Raw genomic sequence first — 17438 nt, forward strand, 5'->3', positions numbered from 1 at the left:
ATAAAAACAGTGCTAGAAGCCTTAAGAAACTTTAGGAACACTATAAAACAAAAAGATAAAAAGGAATAGCCACACAAAAGGGAAGAGAGTTTCATGTAGCCTGCATCATCCCACCCATCAAGCCAGGACTGCTCAGCACCAAGAGGGAACTAACCAGCTAGACAGAGTTCCCTTGACGCAGAAAGAAAGAGTGGGATGAGTGATCAGCTTCCTGAGCCTTTCGGGGAGCTTCAGAAAGGCCCTGTTTCGGTTTCACCCCACCCATACTGGCGAAGCTGAGATACACAGACTGAGATACACAGACTGAGATACACAGTGGTAGCTAGGAAGGAGGGAGGAGGAAGTGGTCACCAACATCGGCCAGTCCAGTGACCTGCCTGCAGGCTGCAGAAACTAACAGCTGCAGCAGATCCCTGCAGATTTCACCAACTGTCACCCTCCAGGTTTCCACATTTGCTGTCACCCACCTGAGTCTCTCCCCACCACTTCCAACTCCCCCCTTCAACCCTCTCAGTGGAGCCTTGGACCCACAACAGCTGGCCCAGGCCTCTGCAGCTGCACAAATCAAGATGCCAGCACGGACAGATGTCAGCAAGTCGCTGACCCCAAACTCTATAGGCGCACTTGAGGCTAGCCTCCCTAGCTGTGCACTTGCATGCTGTCTGTCACCAGCCACCACTGCAGGGCACACAACAGAGGTGGAGACTATGCAATGACCAGAGAACACACCACCAGTCAGGGACCCACGCCACAGCTTTCAGGGAGCTCACGGTTGGCGCCAGCCCTCGCTGCCTTCCCTGGACCCCACCGCTACACACGTCTGCAATGGGCCCCTGCAGCTGGTCCCCACAGCCAAGTGTGCACGCACCACCAGGCCCAGCCACCACCATTGCCTGCCAGTGTCCCCAGCCCTGGATCTGGAGGCACTGCCGAGGACAAAAGCCCGTACAGCCTCTGCAGACCCCAGGCAGTGCCCACCAAGGGTCACAGTTGTCGATGGTGTGGACCCCAACAGCCTCAGCTGAAGGCACATTCTGCCCCTCGCCGCCCCCAGGACATGTTGTATACATGTGTACAACGTTACGTATCAGCTATATCACAATAAAAATTAAATACATTTTAAAAAGGAAAGAAACTCCCATCGTTTTGCCCTTACACTTACCGTCTCACTGCACATCCTGATAGCCGGAATTGGAAGTAGTAACACTGACACAGAGGTTACTATATGCCAAGTCCGGTTCTTAAGCACTTTAAATTTTTAATTTATAAAGTAGGAACTATTGTCTTCATTTTGCATATGAGGACATTGAGGCAAAGTTTAAATAAGTCGTCCAAGGTCAAAAAGAAAGTAAGCAGCAGAGCGAAATATTGCACCAAGGCAATCTGCCTCCTCCCAAACCCATGTTCATAACCATTACTCATTACGGCCCACCAGTCATCTATTTTGGTGGGGCTTGGTCATTAATAAGGATATTCCCCATTCAAATATTTGTGTATTAAAGTCTAAAGAAAGTTTTATTCTGTACTTTATTACCTACCCAAACATCTTTTTCCACATTCCCAACAAAGTCTGGATTGGAATGCATGTTTAGACTGCAGTGTCCCCTGGCAGTCTTCACTCGTCTTTCTTTTTAAATTCTCCCCATCTTCCGAGAGAGTGAGCAGTATTTCCTAGGTGTGTTAGTTGCTGAGAGGAGCACGCCCTCTAGTGGCTCTATCTGGCTTTTATGCAGCCAGATAAAACGTTCACAGAAAATGCTTCAACATTTCTTTCCTATTACAGGTTTAGTGGCAGAGCACACTTAATATTAAAAAGCAAACTTTTAAAAACCCAAGATGGGTCGGGCAAAACATGAGGTCACAGTGGACCACTACTTCACTGCTGGCTCAGATGTGAGCAACTCCTGTTTGCCAGAGCTTTTTAAAAAAGATACCATCTCTGTATCTTGATAGCTTTCAAAGGGGGACCAAAAATTACAAGTGTTGCAAATTTCTGAAGTAATTCCAAACCATAAAATTGCTGCGCAAAACCTGTATGTAGAATTTTAAAAACAAAATAAGGAAACAAGCAGAACAGAAAGATTCTTACACAGAACTTTCTGACAGTGGTTAGATGGGGGTGAAGGAAAGTGAGCGGAAAAGGCAAAGAGATTAAGAAGTACAAACTGGTAGTTACGGAACAGTCGTGGGGGTGGAAAGTACAGTGTAGGGAACATAGTTAATAATGCTGTAGTAACCACATGGTGTCAGATGGGTACTAGATTTATCAGGGTGACCACTTGTAAGTTACATGTGTCCAATTACAGGGGCACACACCTGAAACTAATACAATATTGCATGTCAACTGCAACTCAAAAATAAAAATTTTAAAAACTCCCTAAAAAATGAGGCCAGATTTCTCTTTTAAAAAAATGCTGTGAAAATCATCACAAGCCTACACATCACCCAGGGTTAAGGGACCTTCAAATAAAGTAACTCTTTTCCTTTCTTTCTCATCACAGAATGTAACTAATGGAGAGCACCTGAGTTTAGTTCTATAATCACAAACCATACACAATTTTCTTCACGTACAGCTGAGAGGCAATGACAGAAATGGTTTTTCTTAGCTAGAAAATAACTAGAACATAGCCCAAGTACAATCTTTAGCCAGTTCTGATAATTACAAGGAGACAAGTTTATCAGCAACTATACTACACAATATTCAATTTTCCTTTTTTCCAGACCATAGGGTCTATATACCAAAGTAAAATTGGTCTTCTCTATGGCTTTCTTGATCCCAAATACTGATTGACTTTGGAGCAAATAAATGAGATTTTTCTGCAACTATGACAAAGCATATGAGGAGTACTTAGGTCAGGTAGCTAGGAACAACCTAAATGAGAATGAGGAAAAGAAGGAAAATAACCAACTGAGTTCTAGTCCCTCTTCACTGCAATCACCGTGAATTCAACAAGCAGTTAATGAGCACCTACTATACGAAAGGCAAATGGGAAGTATGGTGAGCAGATAAAAATGAAGACACAGTCCTTACACTTAAAGAGCTTAAAAGCTAATTTAAGGAAGAAAAATTCAAAAGCAACCCCAAGAAACTAGAAATCATCTTTCAGAGTGGGAGAGAGAACAGGTGAGCTAGCTTTACAGCATGGGAAGGATTTTAACATGCAGGCAGAGAGGGAAAGGTGTATCAAGCAGAGGGAATTTTTAGCATTCAGTGCTCACGGTGCTGATGACACTGAAGAATGGCTAGTGCCCCGGTTCACTGGAGCATATTGTGAGCGAAGGGGAAAACTGAGTGGTGGAGGAAATGGTACTTTGAACTTTATTCTGTAAGCAAAGGGAAATCATTAACTCGAAAGAACATGAGCACCCCGATGTTCATTGCAGCTTATTTACAATTGCCAAGCTATAGAAGCAGCCGAAGTGCCCATAGATGAGGGGATCAAACAGCTGTGGGACATTTACACAATGGAGTACTACTCGGCTATAAAAAAAGAATTTTGCTCTTTGCAAAAGCATGGATGGACCTGGAGAACATTATGCTATGTGAAATAGGCAAGTCAGAGAAAGATAAATACGATATGATTTCACTTATATGTAGAATCCAATGAACAAACTAAACAAGCAAAATAGAGACAGACTCATAGAGAGCAAGCTAACAGCCCTGGGAGTTGGGTGGAGGGATAAAGCAAAAAGGAAAAAGGACTCATGGACATGGATCACGGGGGGGGGGGGGGTGTATGAGGGGGTTAAATTGTAATGGAAAATATACAATACAAATTTTTAAAAAATTATTAAAGGCAGTAAGCAGGGGCTAAAGGACCTGTGCAGGGCTTGGTTTTAGGAAAGTTATTCTGGGGCCACATTTAAACTCAATTATAGTTAAGAAAGCTACTGGCAAGTGACTGTCTAGAAGGTTATCAGCGTAGAGAAAGTGAGGAATAATAAAGGTCCACACTTTGGCTGGAGTGGCTCAGTGGACTGAGTGCCAGCCTGCAAACCAAAAAGTCACTGGTTCCATCCCTGGTCAGGGCACATGCCTGGGCTACAAGCCAGGTCTCCAACTGGAGGCATGTAGGAGGCAACCCATCAATGATGTTTCTCTCCCTCTCTTCCCCTCTCTAAAAATAAATATTTTTAAGAATGGAGATAAAGGCTCTCATTTCAACCATGAAGGCAGATATCAATGTGTAACTCAGAAGGTTGGGCTAAAAAATGATTGACTACATTTTCCCCCAAACAAAACCTTAGGATTCGAATACAGTTCCATGGAGGACAGTGCCTCACAACCTCAGTAACGTACGACTGACCATCGTGGGGGAAGCCATCTAAACCCTACCCCTGGAGATCAAATGGGGAGGGACATCAGAATCTCTGGAGAGAGCAGTACGTGTTACTTTACAAAAGGAAAAAAAAGGCAAGCAGCCAAATGCTTGTGACTCATCCATCTCCTGTAACAGTCACTGAATGAGAACTCCAAGATCCTCTAGCTTCCCAAGCCTATGACTCACTTCTGTTCTCTCTCTTACAATGATGCCTTTCATTCTGTCGACTATAGTTCTGGGATGCAAGAGGTGGCGTAGCTCATGAAGATAATTTGAACCAAATGAAATTAACAGCACTAGCAAATAAATGATGAACAGAGTCTCTGTAAGGAGTGCTCTATGTGTTCAGAACCATGGGCAGAGGTGACGCCTCAACTCCTTAAGGGCCCCTATTTCTTGAAAAATAATAGCTACAAAAAGTCCTTTTATTAGTTACTGGCCCATTCATACTAGATCAATTAAGTAAAAAAAGGTAATGAAGGAGGCATATAAAAAGATAAGAGAGACACTACCTTTTTCCGTATTTTTAATTACCATTATTGCACCAATACACTTTATATACATATATCTTAAACTTCATTATCAACTTTTCAGCAATTCTAATACATAATATATTATCATCTTCAGAATACAAAGAACACAACATGGAGGAAGATTGAGAAAACAGGTTCCCAATAGTCAGTCACTAGTGATTCTATAGACTTTCCTTTTAGTGTTTTCTGTGGCATTTAAAATGCCCTGCCACGGCTCTGTAAGAACAGAGCTGCCCGGAAAGGGAGGCAATGGAAAGAAATGGACCCAAAGTTAAAAGGAGCCAAAAAGGAAATCCTGGACAGAGAATATATTTTGAAAGTAAATATAAGGACTCCCTTCGGCCAGAGTGTACACATCCAAACAGCTACTAAGGGAAGAAAGGGTATCTTTTCACTCCCTCCTCAAAGCTGCTAACAAAACAGGCAGTGCCCAACCAGCTGTGCAAGGGCACTCTCTTCACAGCGTTGTAAAAGGGACAGTGGGGCAGAGGGAAAGGAAAGTGGCGGGAGAGCAAACTGCCGCTGAGATACCCTGGGTGATGGGTCTCAAAGCTGTCATTTGGGCAAAAACTATCACAGCTCAAGTGATGACTCCCCAGCTTCCTTCATAAATGAGGACACGTAATAGCAGCTTTTCTACTAAAGAGCGAAATGGACTGAAAATGTTTGTGGAAAGGGGCCAGATACTCAGGCAGCAAGGCAATGTGGGTACTGAACCAGAGTCAGGTGCTTCCCACCTCTCTGCTCTACAGGTCAGGTTAAGAACTCTAACCCCTCCACTTTAGCTCAAAATAATCAGGCAAATACAAAGTAACGCTGTGCTTCAAATGCAGCAATTACATGGCGCTGCAAGAAAGAACAGAAGGTCCTTCAGTAACCTCATTTTGTTATGCTGTTGATGAGATGCTGCAGGAACTTCACTCTTGTTCAAATCAATTAGCCTATGGTAAAACTGGCTTTGTTACCAGCGGTTTAGCTTAAAGTTGAGAAACTATCATCAATGCTGAGAACTTTACTGTAAACACTTCTCTAGAATATAACTTGGAAAACATAGCTCCTTGAACCTCCTTCAACCGAGACACCCACTGATCAAAGATGTTGCACGATTCAACAAACAGAATAGTGGAGGTGCCACCAATACAACCCCGGTATCACAGAAAGAAACGTGTGGACACACGAAAGGGTGATGGAACTGCACCCAGCACCGGATGCTCACTGATCAGGGTAAGCAGGAAGGAGGGTATGTAGCAGACCCAAGAAACAGGCTCTTCTCCATTCCTAAGAAAATCCTGTGTTTGTAAACACTGAGGTCAGGCTGTCTATTTTCAGAGTCTTGGGTTAGTAGAAAGGAAAGTTTCAAGGGTTTTGTTTCTCCTGAAATTGCTAAATAGAGCTTCACAAAGAGGCACACAGGGTCATGAGATGATTCTGAAATATGTTAAAGAATTTAGAAGATGGAGAAAAATTCTGCAGATGGTAGAGGTTGTTTCCCCCTCAGAGATACCCTGGCCTTTGGAGCCCTGCAGTCAGCCACAAGTATGATAAGACCTACTGTTCCCCTGCCTTGAGCTTAAAGAGGAGATAAGAAATGCTTTCTTGGCTGCACAGCAAGTAACAATACAGGGGTATAAAATAAAACCAGCTCGAATACAATGGAGAAGCTATGAAAAAGATTGTCCGGTAATTTTGGTTCTGGGGAGAGAAGGGATTCCTAACTTCCCTCACAGATTGGTGCCCTCAAGGTCATTTTATTCTTCAAGTCTGTCCTTAAGCCAATGCCATTCAGAACTGGACCCAGTTGGATGGCTGTGGTGCCTGGTTTGGAACAGAGCTGCAAAACAAAACAGAGAAAGCCAAGGACATAATATTGGGATAGCTACTCCATTCTTTACTTAATAGTTTCAAAGAACTCAATGCCTAGAATTCCAAAAACTGTATTTCACAGCAATTCTACTTACCAAGGCCTGAAATATCCCACTCTAACTTCATCCTACAGTTTGTTTTTATCCCCCCATTCCCAGCGCTTACACTTCCTTACCTAGAATTCCTACTGGAGATGCTCTATGACCTACAAATGCTGTTTTCCCAGATCACAGACTTCATCTGACTGCATACACCCCGACTGAGAGCATGCGGGCTGCCCTACGGTTGTACCTGGGTGCAGTACTAAAGTCTCCCCACAAATCATTGTTCACAGAAACTGGAGCCGGTGCTGGTGTTGTGATAGGAGCAGGAGAATCCAAATCTAAAAGGATATCTGAATACAAGATAAGAAAAGAAAAAAAAAGGAGAAACATAATAAAAATCTTAGAAATGAATACTTATGTTCACACAGTCTATACACGGCAGCTTTATTTGTAACAGACAGAAACTGAAACAAGTCAGATGTCTGTACGTGGGTGGTGGTCAAACACACTTTGGTACATCCCAACCACGCAGTACTATGAAACAATGAATGGCAAGAAACTGCTGATACACCAACTTGGATGATCTCAAGGGAATTATGCTGAGTGTAAAGAACCAACCCAAAAGATTATATACTGTATCAGCGATTTTCAACCACTGAGCTGTGAGAATTTTTTAAAAGATTTTATCTATTTATCTTTAGAGGGGAAGGCAGGGAGAAAGAAGAGGAGAGAAACATCAGTATGTGGTTGTATCTTGCACGCCCCCTACTGGGGACCTGCCCTACCCAGGCATGTGCCCTAGACTGGGAATCAAACCAACCCTTTGATTCGCAGGCTGGTGCTCAAACCCTGAGCCATACTAGCCAGGGCTGCAAGAATTTTTTAAAATGTGTAAATACCTGACTATTTAGTCAGGGGTATTGACCTCTTTTGCCTTAAACTGCCAAATAAAAAAAAAAAAAAGACAACCAACACAACAATAGCTGTCCAGTGTGAATGAATCAAAATTATACCTACTTTTTTTTCAGAACAGCAAAAAAACCATTTTTTGGTGTGTCACACAATTTTAGTAATTGGTTTATGTGAGCCATGAGATGAAAAAGATTGATAACGGCCTACTATCTGACTCCATTTATGAAACATTCCTGAAGTGACAAAATTACAGAGATGGAGAACAGATTAGTAACCCCCAAGGGCTGGAGACAAGGGTGTTGTGAAGATGAAGAAGGGAAGAGCTGGAGGGCGGCATGACTCTGACAGAACAACGCAAGGGGTCCTTGTAGCAACAAGACTGTTCCTTATGCCAGGTGGGTCCGGGAACCTGCCCACAATGAAAATGCACAGAACTACACACACATACACACAAACGAAAACACATAAAATTGACAAAATCAAAGTAAGCTCAGTAGATAATATCAAGGTCAATTTCCTGGTGGTGATATTACAGTTTTGCAAAATGTCCCCATTAAGGGAAACAGGCTAAATGGTAAAGAGATTTATTTGTATTATTTTTACAACTGCATGTGAATATATACTTATCCCATAATAAAAAGTTTAATTAAAAAAATTTTTTAAATCTTAGATATTTATCCCTAGCCTTCTATTAACACTTATTATAACTCACTGATCATAATACCTGGTTCTCTAGTCTTAGGAAAATTCCTTTCTGCATTCTAAAGTTCTCACTCTTTAAATGGAAATAACTATCTATTCTTCTTCCTACCACATAGTAAGAACAAAAATATATTCACAAACCTGAATGTCTCATTTTCTCCCACTGCCCTCCTGAAGAAATGGAAAAGGTTGAGAAATACCAGTCACTAAGTGGCTGCCATGTTCCGGGACTGAGCTGAGCACAGTCCGTCACTGAACCTTCACGACCTGGGGCAGTTTTACTTCTCCATTTTGCAGATAATGATACGGATACTCAAAAAATATCTGCAACCAATTGAACTAATATCCATATCTGTAGGAACCTACCACATACCATGACTCTCGTTCACTAGAAAAGCTCTGATCCCTTGGTAGAGGCTGCCTGAATTACCTTGGCGTACCAAGTGCCATTTAATAGAAAAAACATCAGCACTCTCCTTGGCACATAGGTGTTACCCAGTTATAACCTAAAGTATGATTTCTGAAGGTTAAAAGTACTGGAGAAGTTTACCTGCGTCACCACCTCCATGGCTGGACTTTGGAATGGGAGGTGGGGTGACATGATTGCTGATGGCGACTGAGGACGGTGGGGGAACAGTGACTTTGCCTCCAGGTGGGGGTGGGAGTAAGCTTAGGCCCCCGGTCCCTGCAGTCTTGGGCTTAGAAGTGCCTCCTTTCTTGGTTGTAATGTTCTATAAAATAAAAAAAAGAGGGCGAGCAGGGGAAAGAAAGAGCAGTTACAGGCTTATGGAAATAGAGGCAAAGAGGGAAGAAAGCATACTCACCCCAATACTCAACTTGATGGTCTGTCCTTCCTTGAAGCCCAGATCCAACTTGGGACGTGTGTCCATTTCCTGAGATTCTTTGGAAATCTCAGATTCCTGCTTTACCCACCTTCAGCAAAAGAGTAAGTTATCTTAACTTGGGATTCCCTGAAAGCAGAGTTTGACATACAAATTTGAGTACAGCTACTTTATGTAAGACAGGATTCCAGAAAGCAAAGTGAGGAAGGATGAAGATCTGAGAAAAAAAAAGCCAAGAAAGAGGGCAACCAGGACTCGGATTCCTCTGAGGAGCCAGAGAGACTGTGTATTAGACTTGTCTCTCCAAAGGAGGGCATTTAGCCACCAATTCCCGTCCCCCATGGTTGAAGGCTGCCACTGGGAGGGTGTTCACTCCTCAGTTCTTCCAGGTTGCACCCCTTTGCTAACTGAGTGGCCTTCCCCAATTTCCAAGAGTCCCGCGCCAGAAAGCAGAAGTATGCCTGCCCTTGAGGCAGCAAGCTGCCAACGTGCATGGTGCTTCCCACTACAGCTACAGCTACAGCTAAAAGTCAGGTGGGCTGAAGAAAGGTGCAACAGGCACGAATCATGTCAGCTACACAAAGCAACAAACCTGGTATGTAACTCCCACCTATCCTACACACAGCCCCCTGGTTAGTGTATGCTTTCTCAACCACTAACTGTTACAGCAAATTCCCTAAATGCATAAACAAAAGCATCATCTCGAACCACTGTACAAGGAATCAAACACATCCCGGGCTATAAGGAAAAGATAAAAAAGATACAAAAATAATGTAAGAAAACAGTGAATGGAAAAATTTATATTTGTAATAAACTAGTTTACCAAATAAAGAAACCAGGAGCTAAAAGAGATAGTCCCCATCCAACTGAGAAGCAACTTTCCCCAAACTATTTAACCTGGTAACTAAGGACAAGCTTCACTCACTTGAAGTGATCTTGCAAGGAGACATTAAAGTCGAAGGCATCACCTCGATCTGTGAAGCCAATGCCAATGAAAGCACTGCGCCCTGGGAAAAAGACAGGAATACTCAGAGTAGGAGTGTCCCTATGGCAAATTCTACCCGCTGAGAATAGAAGTTACTCTACTTGAAGTCTGGGAATGTGAATCATTTGCCCACAGACCAGGGTCCGGGAATCAAACGCTGTCATGGCTTGTTTCTGTAAATCACATCTCACTGAAACATAGCCACAGCCACTTGTGTACCTGTTACTGACGGCTGCTTTCACACAACAGCAGAGCTGAGCAGCTGCAGTAGAGACCACCCGACCCACAAATCCTGAAATATTTACTGTCTGTCTCTTTACAGAAAAAGTTTGCCATCTATGATACTGACTATGGAGAAAAGATAATGGTTGCTCCAAAAGAGATAATTTAAGATAGTCCCCCTAAAACCCACCACAAACAATGAGAGGATGGGCAATAAGTGTAAATTCTTTTGTTAGATATACATTTTGATTTATCTACATCTACCTATTAATTACCACATCTTGAACTTGATTATCTATTACAGTAACATGTTAATCCTTCTCTTTTAGCAACTATAGTTAATTATGGAGAAATGGGAGGAAAAATTTAGAAAACTGAAGTGTGATAAGTGCACCTGAGACACTGTCATTGAAGTGCACCCACTATTTTCCTGATCCCATTGAGAGTCCACATCTCAGGTCCCTTACCAGTCCCATCCTGGATCCGGATGACGAAGTAGCGGCTGGAATCTGCCACCGTCTCCACAGCAATACCAGGATACTGTTCTACTGGTGCCTGAGCAAAGAGCTCCCCTGACAGGCAAGAAAAAGACTTCATTGAGCAAAGGAAGCCAAAATCTAAAACTCCACCTAACAAGTATTCCCATTTCAGCCCCCAACTCGACAGCACTTACAAAAGCGCACCAATAACAATATCCTTAACAGGTCAGAGGGCCAGCCACATAGTTACCTGAAACTTTATCCTCGAGTTTGATATAAGCAATCTTCCCCTTTGAAGTGATTCGGAGGCGACCAGTCCAATCAGGCTGGTCTAATTTCCAGTCAGATGCCCTACGACAGGAAAATGGAAAGCATCAGGCCTCGGGTCCGTATCTTTAATATACTGACAACCTATGCAGAATCATTTGCCATATTTCTATGTCCCTGTCCTGGATTACTTATTCTTTCCACCTATCAAATAACCAATAAGGATAGCTCATGATTCCCTCTAAATAGACAACTCATATTACACACAGTCCACAACAAAAAGAAGACAGTTCTGTCTTTATAGACAGTTCTATAGGATTCTGGAGTCCAATAATATTACCGTCCACTGAGTTCAGCCAGTAGTTACAGGCACTGTTCTACGTGTTTGGGATACAACAGCCAACAGAGCAAAGGCTCCCACCCTCATGAGGCTTACATTCTAATAGAAAACAGACAATGGAAAAAGACAAATAAATAAGTCAAATAACTGGACATCTCAGAAGGTGCCAAGTACAAAGGTAAAAAGGAAATGCAGAGGCAGAAAGGGGACTGGGAGAGTAGTGGGAGGGTAAACAGTCTGCAGTAATCAAGAGGGTGGTCAGAGTCGGCCTTATTAACAGGTGAATGTGAACAAAACTGGGAAGGAAGTGAGAGATGCCCATGCAGACAACTGGGGGGAAAGGCACAGGGTACAGCCAGTGCAAAGGTGCTAAGGTAGGAGCCTGCTGGAATGTTTGCCCTCAAGCAAGGCGGCCACTGGAGTGAGAATAAAGTGAGGGATGAGGTGGGAGAGCTAAAAGAGGGCTTGGTCTTAGAGGCCACTGTAAGAACTTTAGCTGTTACTCTGAGTGACAGAGGAGCTTGTACAGGTTTTAGCAAATGTGCGATATGATCTCCCTTTTACAAAAATTTGCGGTGTGAAGAAGCAGTGTAAGGATATGAGTGCTGAGGCAGGGAGATTAGTTAGGAGACTACTGCAGAAATCCAGGAAGATGCGTGATGGTGACTAGGAAGAAACAGTAGCAAAAGTGGGTAGATTCTGGATATAGCTAAGGTAAGGGCAGCAAGATTTCTAACAGACTGAAGAGAAAGAGAAGTCACGGACAACTCCCAGGTTTCTAGCGCTAGCAAAGAAGTTGCCAATAACTGAGCCAAGAAAGGCAACATAGAGCATGTCTGGGAAGAAAGATCAGGGGTTCTGGATATGCTGAATTTGAGATGTCTAATAGATTTTCAAAAGAAGATACAGAGTAGACAGTTGAATACATGAGTCTAGAGTTCAGAAAAGACATATGGGCTAAACATACAAATGTTTGAATGTTCATAAAACATTAGAAAACAATGAAGATTGTTCATCTATGTCAAAAATGAATTTGAGCCCTGCCTGGTGTGGCTCAGCGGATTGAATGCGGGCCTGTGAAGCAAGGGATTGTGGTTCGGTTCCCAGTTGGGGCACATGCCTGGGTTGCAGGCCAGTTCCCAGTGGGGGACACATGAAAGGCAACCACACATTGATGTTTCTCTCCCTCTCTCTTTCCCTTCCCCTCTCTCTAAAAATAAATAAATAAAATATTTTTTAAAAAATGAATTTGAATGAAATCTAAGGCATTTAATATGACCAATTTATAAAACAATGCACTTGTGCCCTGGCTGGTGTAGCTCAATGGACTGAGCACAAGCCTGCAAACAAAAGGATCGAGGTTCCATTCCCAATCAGGGCACATGCCTGAGTTGCACAGGCCAGTTCCCAGCAGGGGACGCATGAGAGGCAACCATACACTGATATTTCTCTCCCTCTCTCCTTCCCTTCCCCTCTAAAGATAAATAAGTGAAATCTTTAAAATATATATATATATATAACACCCCAAAACATTGCATTTGTGATTGTTTGCCAAGAGTATTAAAAAGGGAGGGCAAAGTAAAAGTTATAAATAACTCATCCCTTTGGGATCTGAGGACCAAACTTTCAGGTTAGAAAGGTAACAACAGGGTATATCTGAACAAGCATGAGTTTAACAACAGGATAAGCAAAAGGCGGAAAGGAGGAAAGTGAAAATCAGCACAGAATTCTACAGGATTTTTAAGATAAATCCTTGTCATGTCCTTCTCTCTTGGTGCCCTGCTCTCAAAGACTCAGTCATACTGAATCTAATCCAAATTAGAGTGCTCTAGGGGTGGCATCAATTACATTTTTTAAACTGAGCCCTGACCAGTGTGGCTCAGTTGGTCGGGTGTCATTCCACAAAGCCAAAGGTTGCCTGTTTGATTCTGGGTCAGGACACATGCCTGGGTTGCGGTTCAGTCTCCAGTTGGGGCATGTATGAGAGGCAACTCATCAATGTTTTGCTCTCTCACCTCAGGGTTTCTCTTCCTCTTTCTCTCTCCCTTCCCCTCTCTCTAGAAACAAAATAGTCTTTTTTTTTAATATTTTTAATTGAGTTGTTACTTATTCTACCATACTACAAAGAGATAAGACACAGTGAAAATGGCTACTGAAAATACTGGGAACCAGCCTACTAGGTGAGTTTCTTTGGACAGGTTCCTCGTCTCAGTTACTGTGTATGTCTAGGGGTCAGTATCTAACAATTTCTGAATATGTGAATGATATCCATGGCAGCAGTTTCCCTCAACCTGCAGCCGTAGTTCCTCCCCCACTCCCAAGCCCTAGCCTGAAGAATTCTTGATTTGGCTGGTCTTCTGACAATACTCTAAACCTTACAAACTTTCATTTACCTTAGCGATAAATCCTTACAGCAGTCATATGAAATAAGCATGAAAACTCTATCACAGCTCCCTCTCTAAATGAAGAAAAAGACAATAATACAGTAACTAATAATGCCTAAGTTCAAAGTCCAGCTTTCTTTACTATCACATTAAAACACACTATAGAATTTAATACTAATTTAGTCGGGGAGAAGGTAGTAATGAATTTTTTTAAGTTTTATAGGTTGGGAAATCAATTTCTAACTATAAAGTTTCTCATCAACCATCATTTTCCTTCCATTTGTCTGGTGAGCAATGGTGTGGAAAGCAACAGCTTACACTAGCTGAATCACAGTCATTCATTCCCTATGGCACCATTCATTACTAAAAGAAAGGATTTCCCCTGCTTCCTAAAAAGCCGTTTTTCCTTTAATGGTGGCCTAAAGAATAAATCATGCTTATAATGTAAAATGAGTCCTGGTACACAACAAAAAAGATTACCCATGCAAGACAGAAAAGTAATATTTATCAGGCATTTATCATGCCCATTCTTACGAAAATTAAGTGAGAGGATCTGCAAGGTAACTGTATTATACCCATTTTTACAGATCAGGAAACTAAAACTCAAGGATTAAGTGACTTGCCAAAGGTAACACAGCATATAATTGAAGAATCACGATTCAAAATGAAGTTGTATGCTACTCATTCACTATAATAAAAGAGAAAAATTAAGAAACTGCTTTGATGGCTCAGTGCAGTTAACTGATATAAGGCTAAAGGCTGTGGTTAAACTAGTAAGTGAAGGTAGAGCATGCAGATGAGTGAGAGAAGGTAGGTCTTTTAAAAAGTTAAAGGAGAAGAAAAGGAATAGAACCCCACTTCAATATGAATCACATCCGTTAGGAAATCTTAACACCTTAAGTAGAAAGGCTTGAGCTACTTTCCTTTTTAACACTTCAATCAATGCTATTTTATGTGATAAAGTGTAACCTACAAATTTCTTCTTACAATCAACCTTTATAGAGTGCCCACTGTGTACCAGACAATGTGCTAAGCCCTGTGAATGTAAGATTAAAAGACTTCCAATTGCTCATAGTCTAGTTTGGAGATACAGGAGACCAATCAGTTACAATACCGAAGGAAAAGCACTGTGATAGACAAACATGCTATGGAAGCAGCACACCTAAGCCAGAATGGAAGGGTCCAGGAGGGCTTCCCAAGGGAGATGATGTCTCAGATGAGTCACACGTATAATACCACCATGAAAAAGCATGTAGACTCCTACTCTTACTTTAATTTGGGGTCTCACTGAAAGCATGAAATTAGGACTGCCTCGTCAAAAGGTACAACGCATGTTCAGTACATTGGTCAGCAAATGCAAAAACTGATTCATAAGGAATGAACCTTTGCTCCAAAACATAGGGGAGAGGATAACTTTTCAGCCAAGGCTATAATAAATGCACAGAGAAAAATCATGATGATAATATGGATCAGAAAGAGGAGTAAGTACAATGTCATATATTTATATACTGCTTTACTGTTTCCTAATTCATTTAACCCTCCAAAAACTTCTGTGAGGTCCATAACTACAACATGTTTTATTATTAACTTTTTTTTTCTACTTTACAGATGAGAAAAATGAGTCTTGGAAAGGATAAGAGCTTGTCCTAGATCGCGCAGCAATTAAGTTGCCAGGGCTCAAAGTCATGCTTTCTTAACATGTAATTCACTAAGTTACATGTTAACTCTTCCCACCACTAACTTCATAACTTCCTACAGCATTCTCGGACCTTCACAGGCACTGAATAGCAAGGTGGTTGTTTAACCCTACAGAGAAAAGGTGTGTTGACTGTGAAGAGAAAAGCTATAAGAGAGGGAAGGAAGAAGATAGAAAACACTGTATAAACATCAAGAAAATATGCTGAAGAGAAACAAAATGGATAACCATTGGAAAACCTATCATCATAAACAACCTTTGTCCACTGGCAAAAGATCTGCAAATAAAACCAACTGGTGGATGTTATTTGGTGGCAAGACTGACTGACAACAGCACAAAAGATAAACTGAATCATCCAGAGAGTGGTCAAGAACACAGTGATTATTCACACGTGTGCATGGAGTATTGGCAATGGGGCTAGATGGGGGTGACAGACCAACTAAAGGGCACAAGAAGAGCGAACGAAGGATGACTAGCAATGGAACAGACAGAACTGGATGAGGATGATGGGGCGCAGATGGGTAACCCAGAGAGATCCGGGGGAGGAGGGATGGGAAGATGCAGGCTGCTAGTATTTTCTTAAACCAGCGGAAACAAGGATGATTGCAGTCAAGAGTGGCGGAATTGCAGGAAGACGGGAAGATAACAGTAAAGGGGAGGCGACCGAGGCGACAACCCACAAGGTGGGGCAATGGCCTGGACGAGCAGCGCCAGAAGGAAACTGTCATCCCCTACCGAGTACGCGCGTGTAGTTTAGTACCTGTAACCCCGGTTGGAGGCCCGGGGCGGAATCCGGTAGACGCTGACGTCGGGCTTTACACACAGGACAGACTCGTACTCCAACTCCGCCGCCATCTTGGCTCTGCTCTCCGCGCCGCTGGGGGCGGAGCGTAGACTCGAAGACTACGCGGGGGCGGGGAGTATTGGGTACGCGGCAACTTCCGTTTACGCTACTTCCGCCCCAGTTTATCTTGGTTCCGGAGATTAACGACCAATAGTTTGGACGGGGGAAACCATATTGAAACCTGGAGACGGTGAGGCTACGCGATTTACCATCTTAGGTAATGGCAAAGATGCCATCCTAGTGAGTGACTCACGTTTAAGAAATCCCCATCTCCAAGAAGTAATGAGGGAGGGCGCCATATTGCCTGGCAGGTGCCCGCGTTGCTCTGGAAGGACAAGGACCATCTTTAAATCTGGCGAATTTTTCTTTTTCTTTCAAGAGTGGCTTCTTGACCGTAGTTTCCCTGCTGACAGAAATCCACCCGTCAATAATCCCCAACTGAGAACCTACAGGAAATGTATGATTCAGTCCTGGACATGATGGATTTAACCCTCCAGATCCAAATGTTAAAAATGCCCAGCCTAATTATCCAGTACCACCCTTTGTTCTCATATTATCCACAACAGCACCTGTTGAAATAGTATGCCGCACCTCTAGTTGTGTATTCTGGTTTTCTCTTTGGAAAAGTTGACCCTGTAAACTTTTAAGTGGGATCAATGTAATTCCTGACAAAAGAAGTGTAATGAACTATTTAGTGGCTACTATTTGTTCCCGGTTCTAATGATAGAAGCCTACTGAATAAATAAGTAAATGAATAAATAAGTAAAATCTTTAAAAAAAAGAACTCTCTATAAATATGTTCCTATGCACTCCAAATGTAAACTTGCCATTAGTTAAAAAGATTTAATTAGCACGGATAGCAAATGGCAAAATCAAGATAGAACTCAAGTCTGTCTGACTATAACAGCATTGATTTTCACCACTTAACCTGTCTCTAGATAAGCGATATATCAAAATTCAAAAAATATATATCTACCCTGGCAAGGTGTGGGAATTGGCTACT

General features: G+C 42.4%; 2 protein-coding genes across 3 annotated transcripts in view; both read right to left on the minus strand.

Moving 5' to 3' along the window:
* CLEC4A (C-type lectin domain family 4 member A) overlaps positions 1 to 4741 on the minus strand; it is a 37705-nt gene extending 32964 nt beyond the window's left edge. For both annotated transcript variants that reach the window (XM_037167811.2, XM_053661566.1), the window contains exon 1: positions 1539 to 4741. The gene's annotated coding sequence lies outside the window, so the exon portion shown is untranslated. The remainder of the gene's footprint in view (positions 1 to 1538) is intronic.
* Positions 4742 to 4831: 90 nt separating this feature from the next.
* Positions 4832 to 16468, minus strand: NECAP1 (NECAP endocytosis associated 1). Its single transcript, XM_037167849.2, has 8 exons — positions 16352 to 16468; positions 11155 to 11255; positions 10893 to 10997; positions 10144 to 10225; positions 9201 to 9309; positions 8927 to 9107; positions 7010 to 7112; positions 4832 to 6686 (listed from the first exon to the last, which is right to left on the minus strand). Exons 1-8 carry the CDS (start codon positions 16444 to 16446, stop codon positions 6638 to 6640), a joined length of 825 nt encoding a protein of 274 aa, XP_037023744.2. The 5' UTR covers positions 16447 to 16468; the 3' UTR covers positions 4832 to 6637.
* Between the last annotated feature and the right edge of the window lie 970 nt (positions 16469 to 17438).

The sequence above is a fragment of the Artibeus jamaicensis genome, unplaced genomic scaffold (assembly GCF_021234435.1).
Source record: "Artibeus jamaicensis isolate MK-2021 breed Jamaican fruit bat unplaced genomic scaffold, CSHL_Jam_final contig_233, whole genome shotgun sequence".
NCBI lineage: Eukaryota > Metazoa > Chordata > Mammalia > Chiroptera > Phyllostomidae > Artibeus > Artibeus jamaicensis.

Bases quoted from the DNA above. Each gene is read 5' to 3' on its own strand.
- NECAP1 (XM_037167849.2), bottom strand. From the start codon at position 16,446: ATGGCGGCGGAGTTGGAGTACGAGTCTGTCCTGTGTGTAAAGCCCGAC. The intron at 11,256-16,351 runs GTACTAAACTAC...TTCCTGTCGTAG, and splicing joins GCCTCCAACCGGGGTTACAG to GGCATCTGACTGGAAATTAG. The intron at 7,113-8,926 runs GTAAACTTCTCC...TCTTGTATTCAG, and splicing joins CCATGGAGGTGGTGACGCAG to ATATCCTTTTAGATTTGGAT.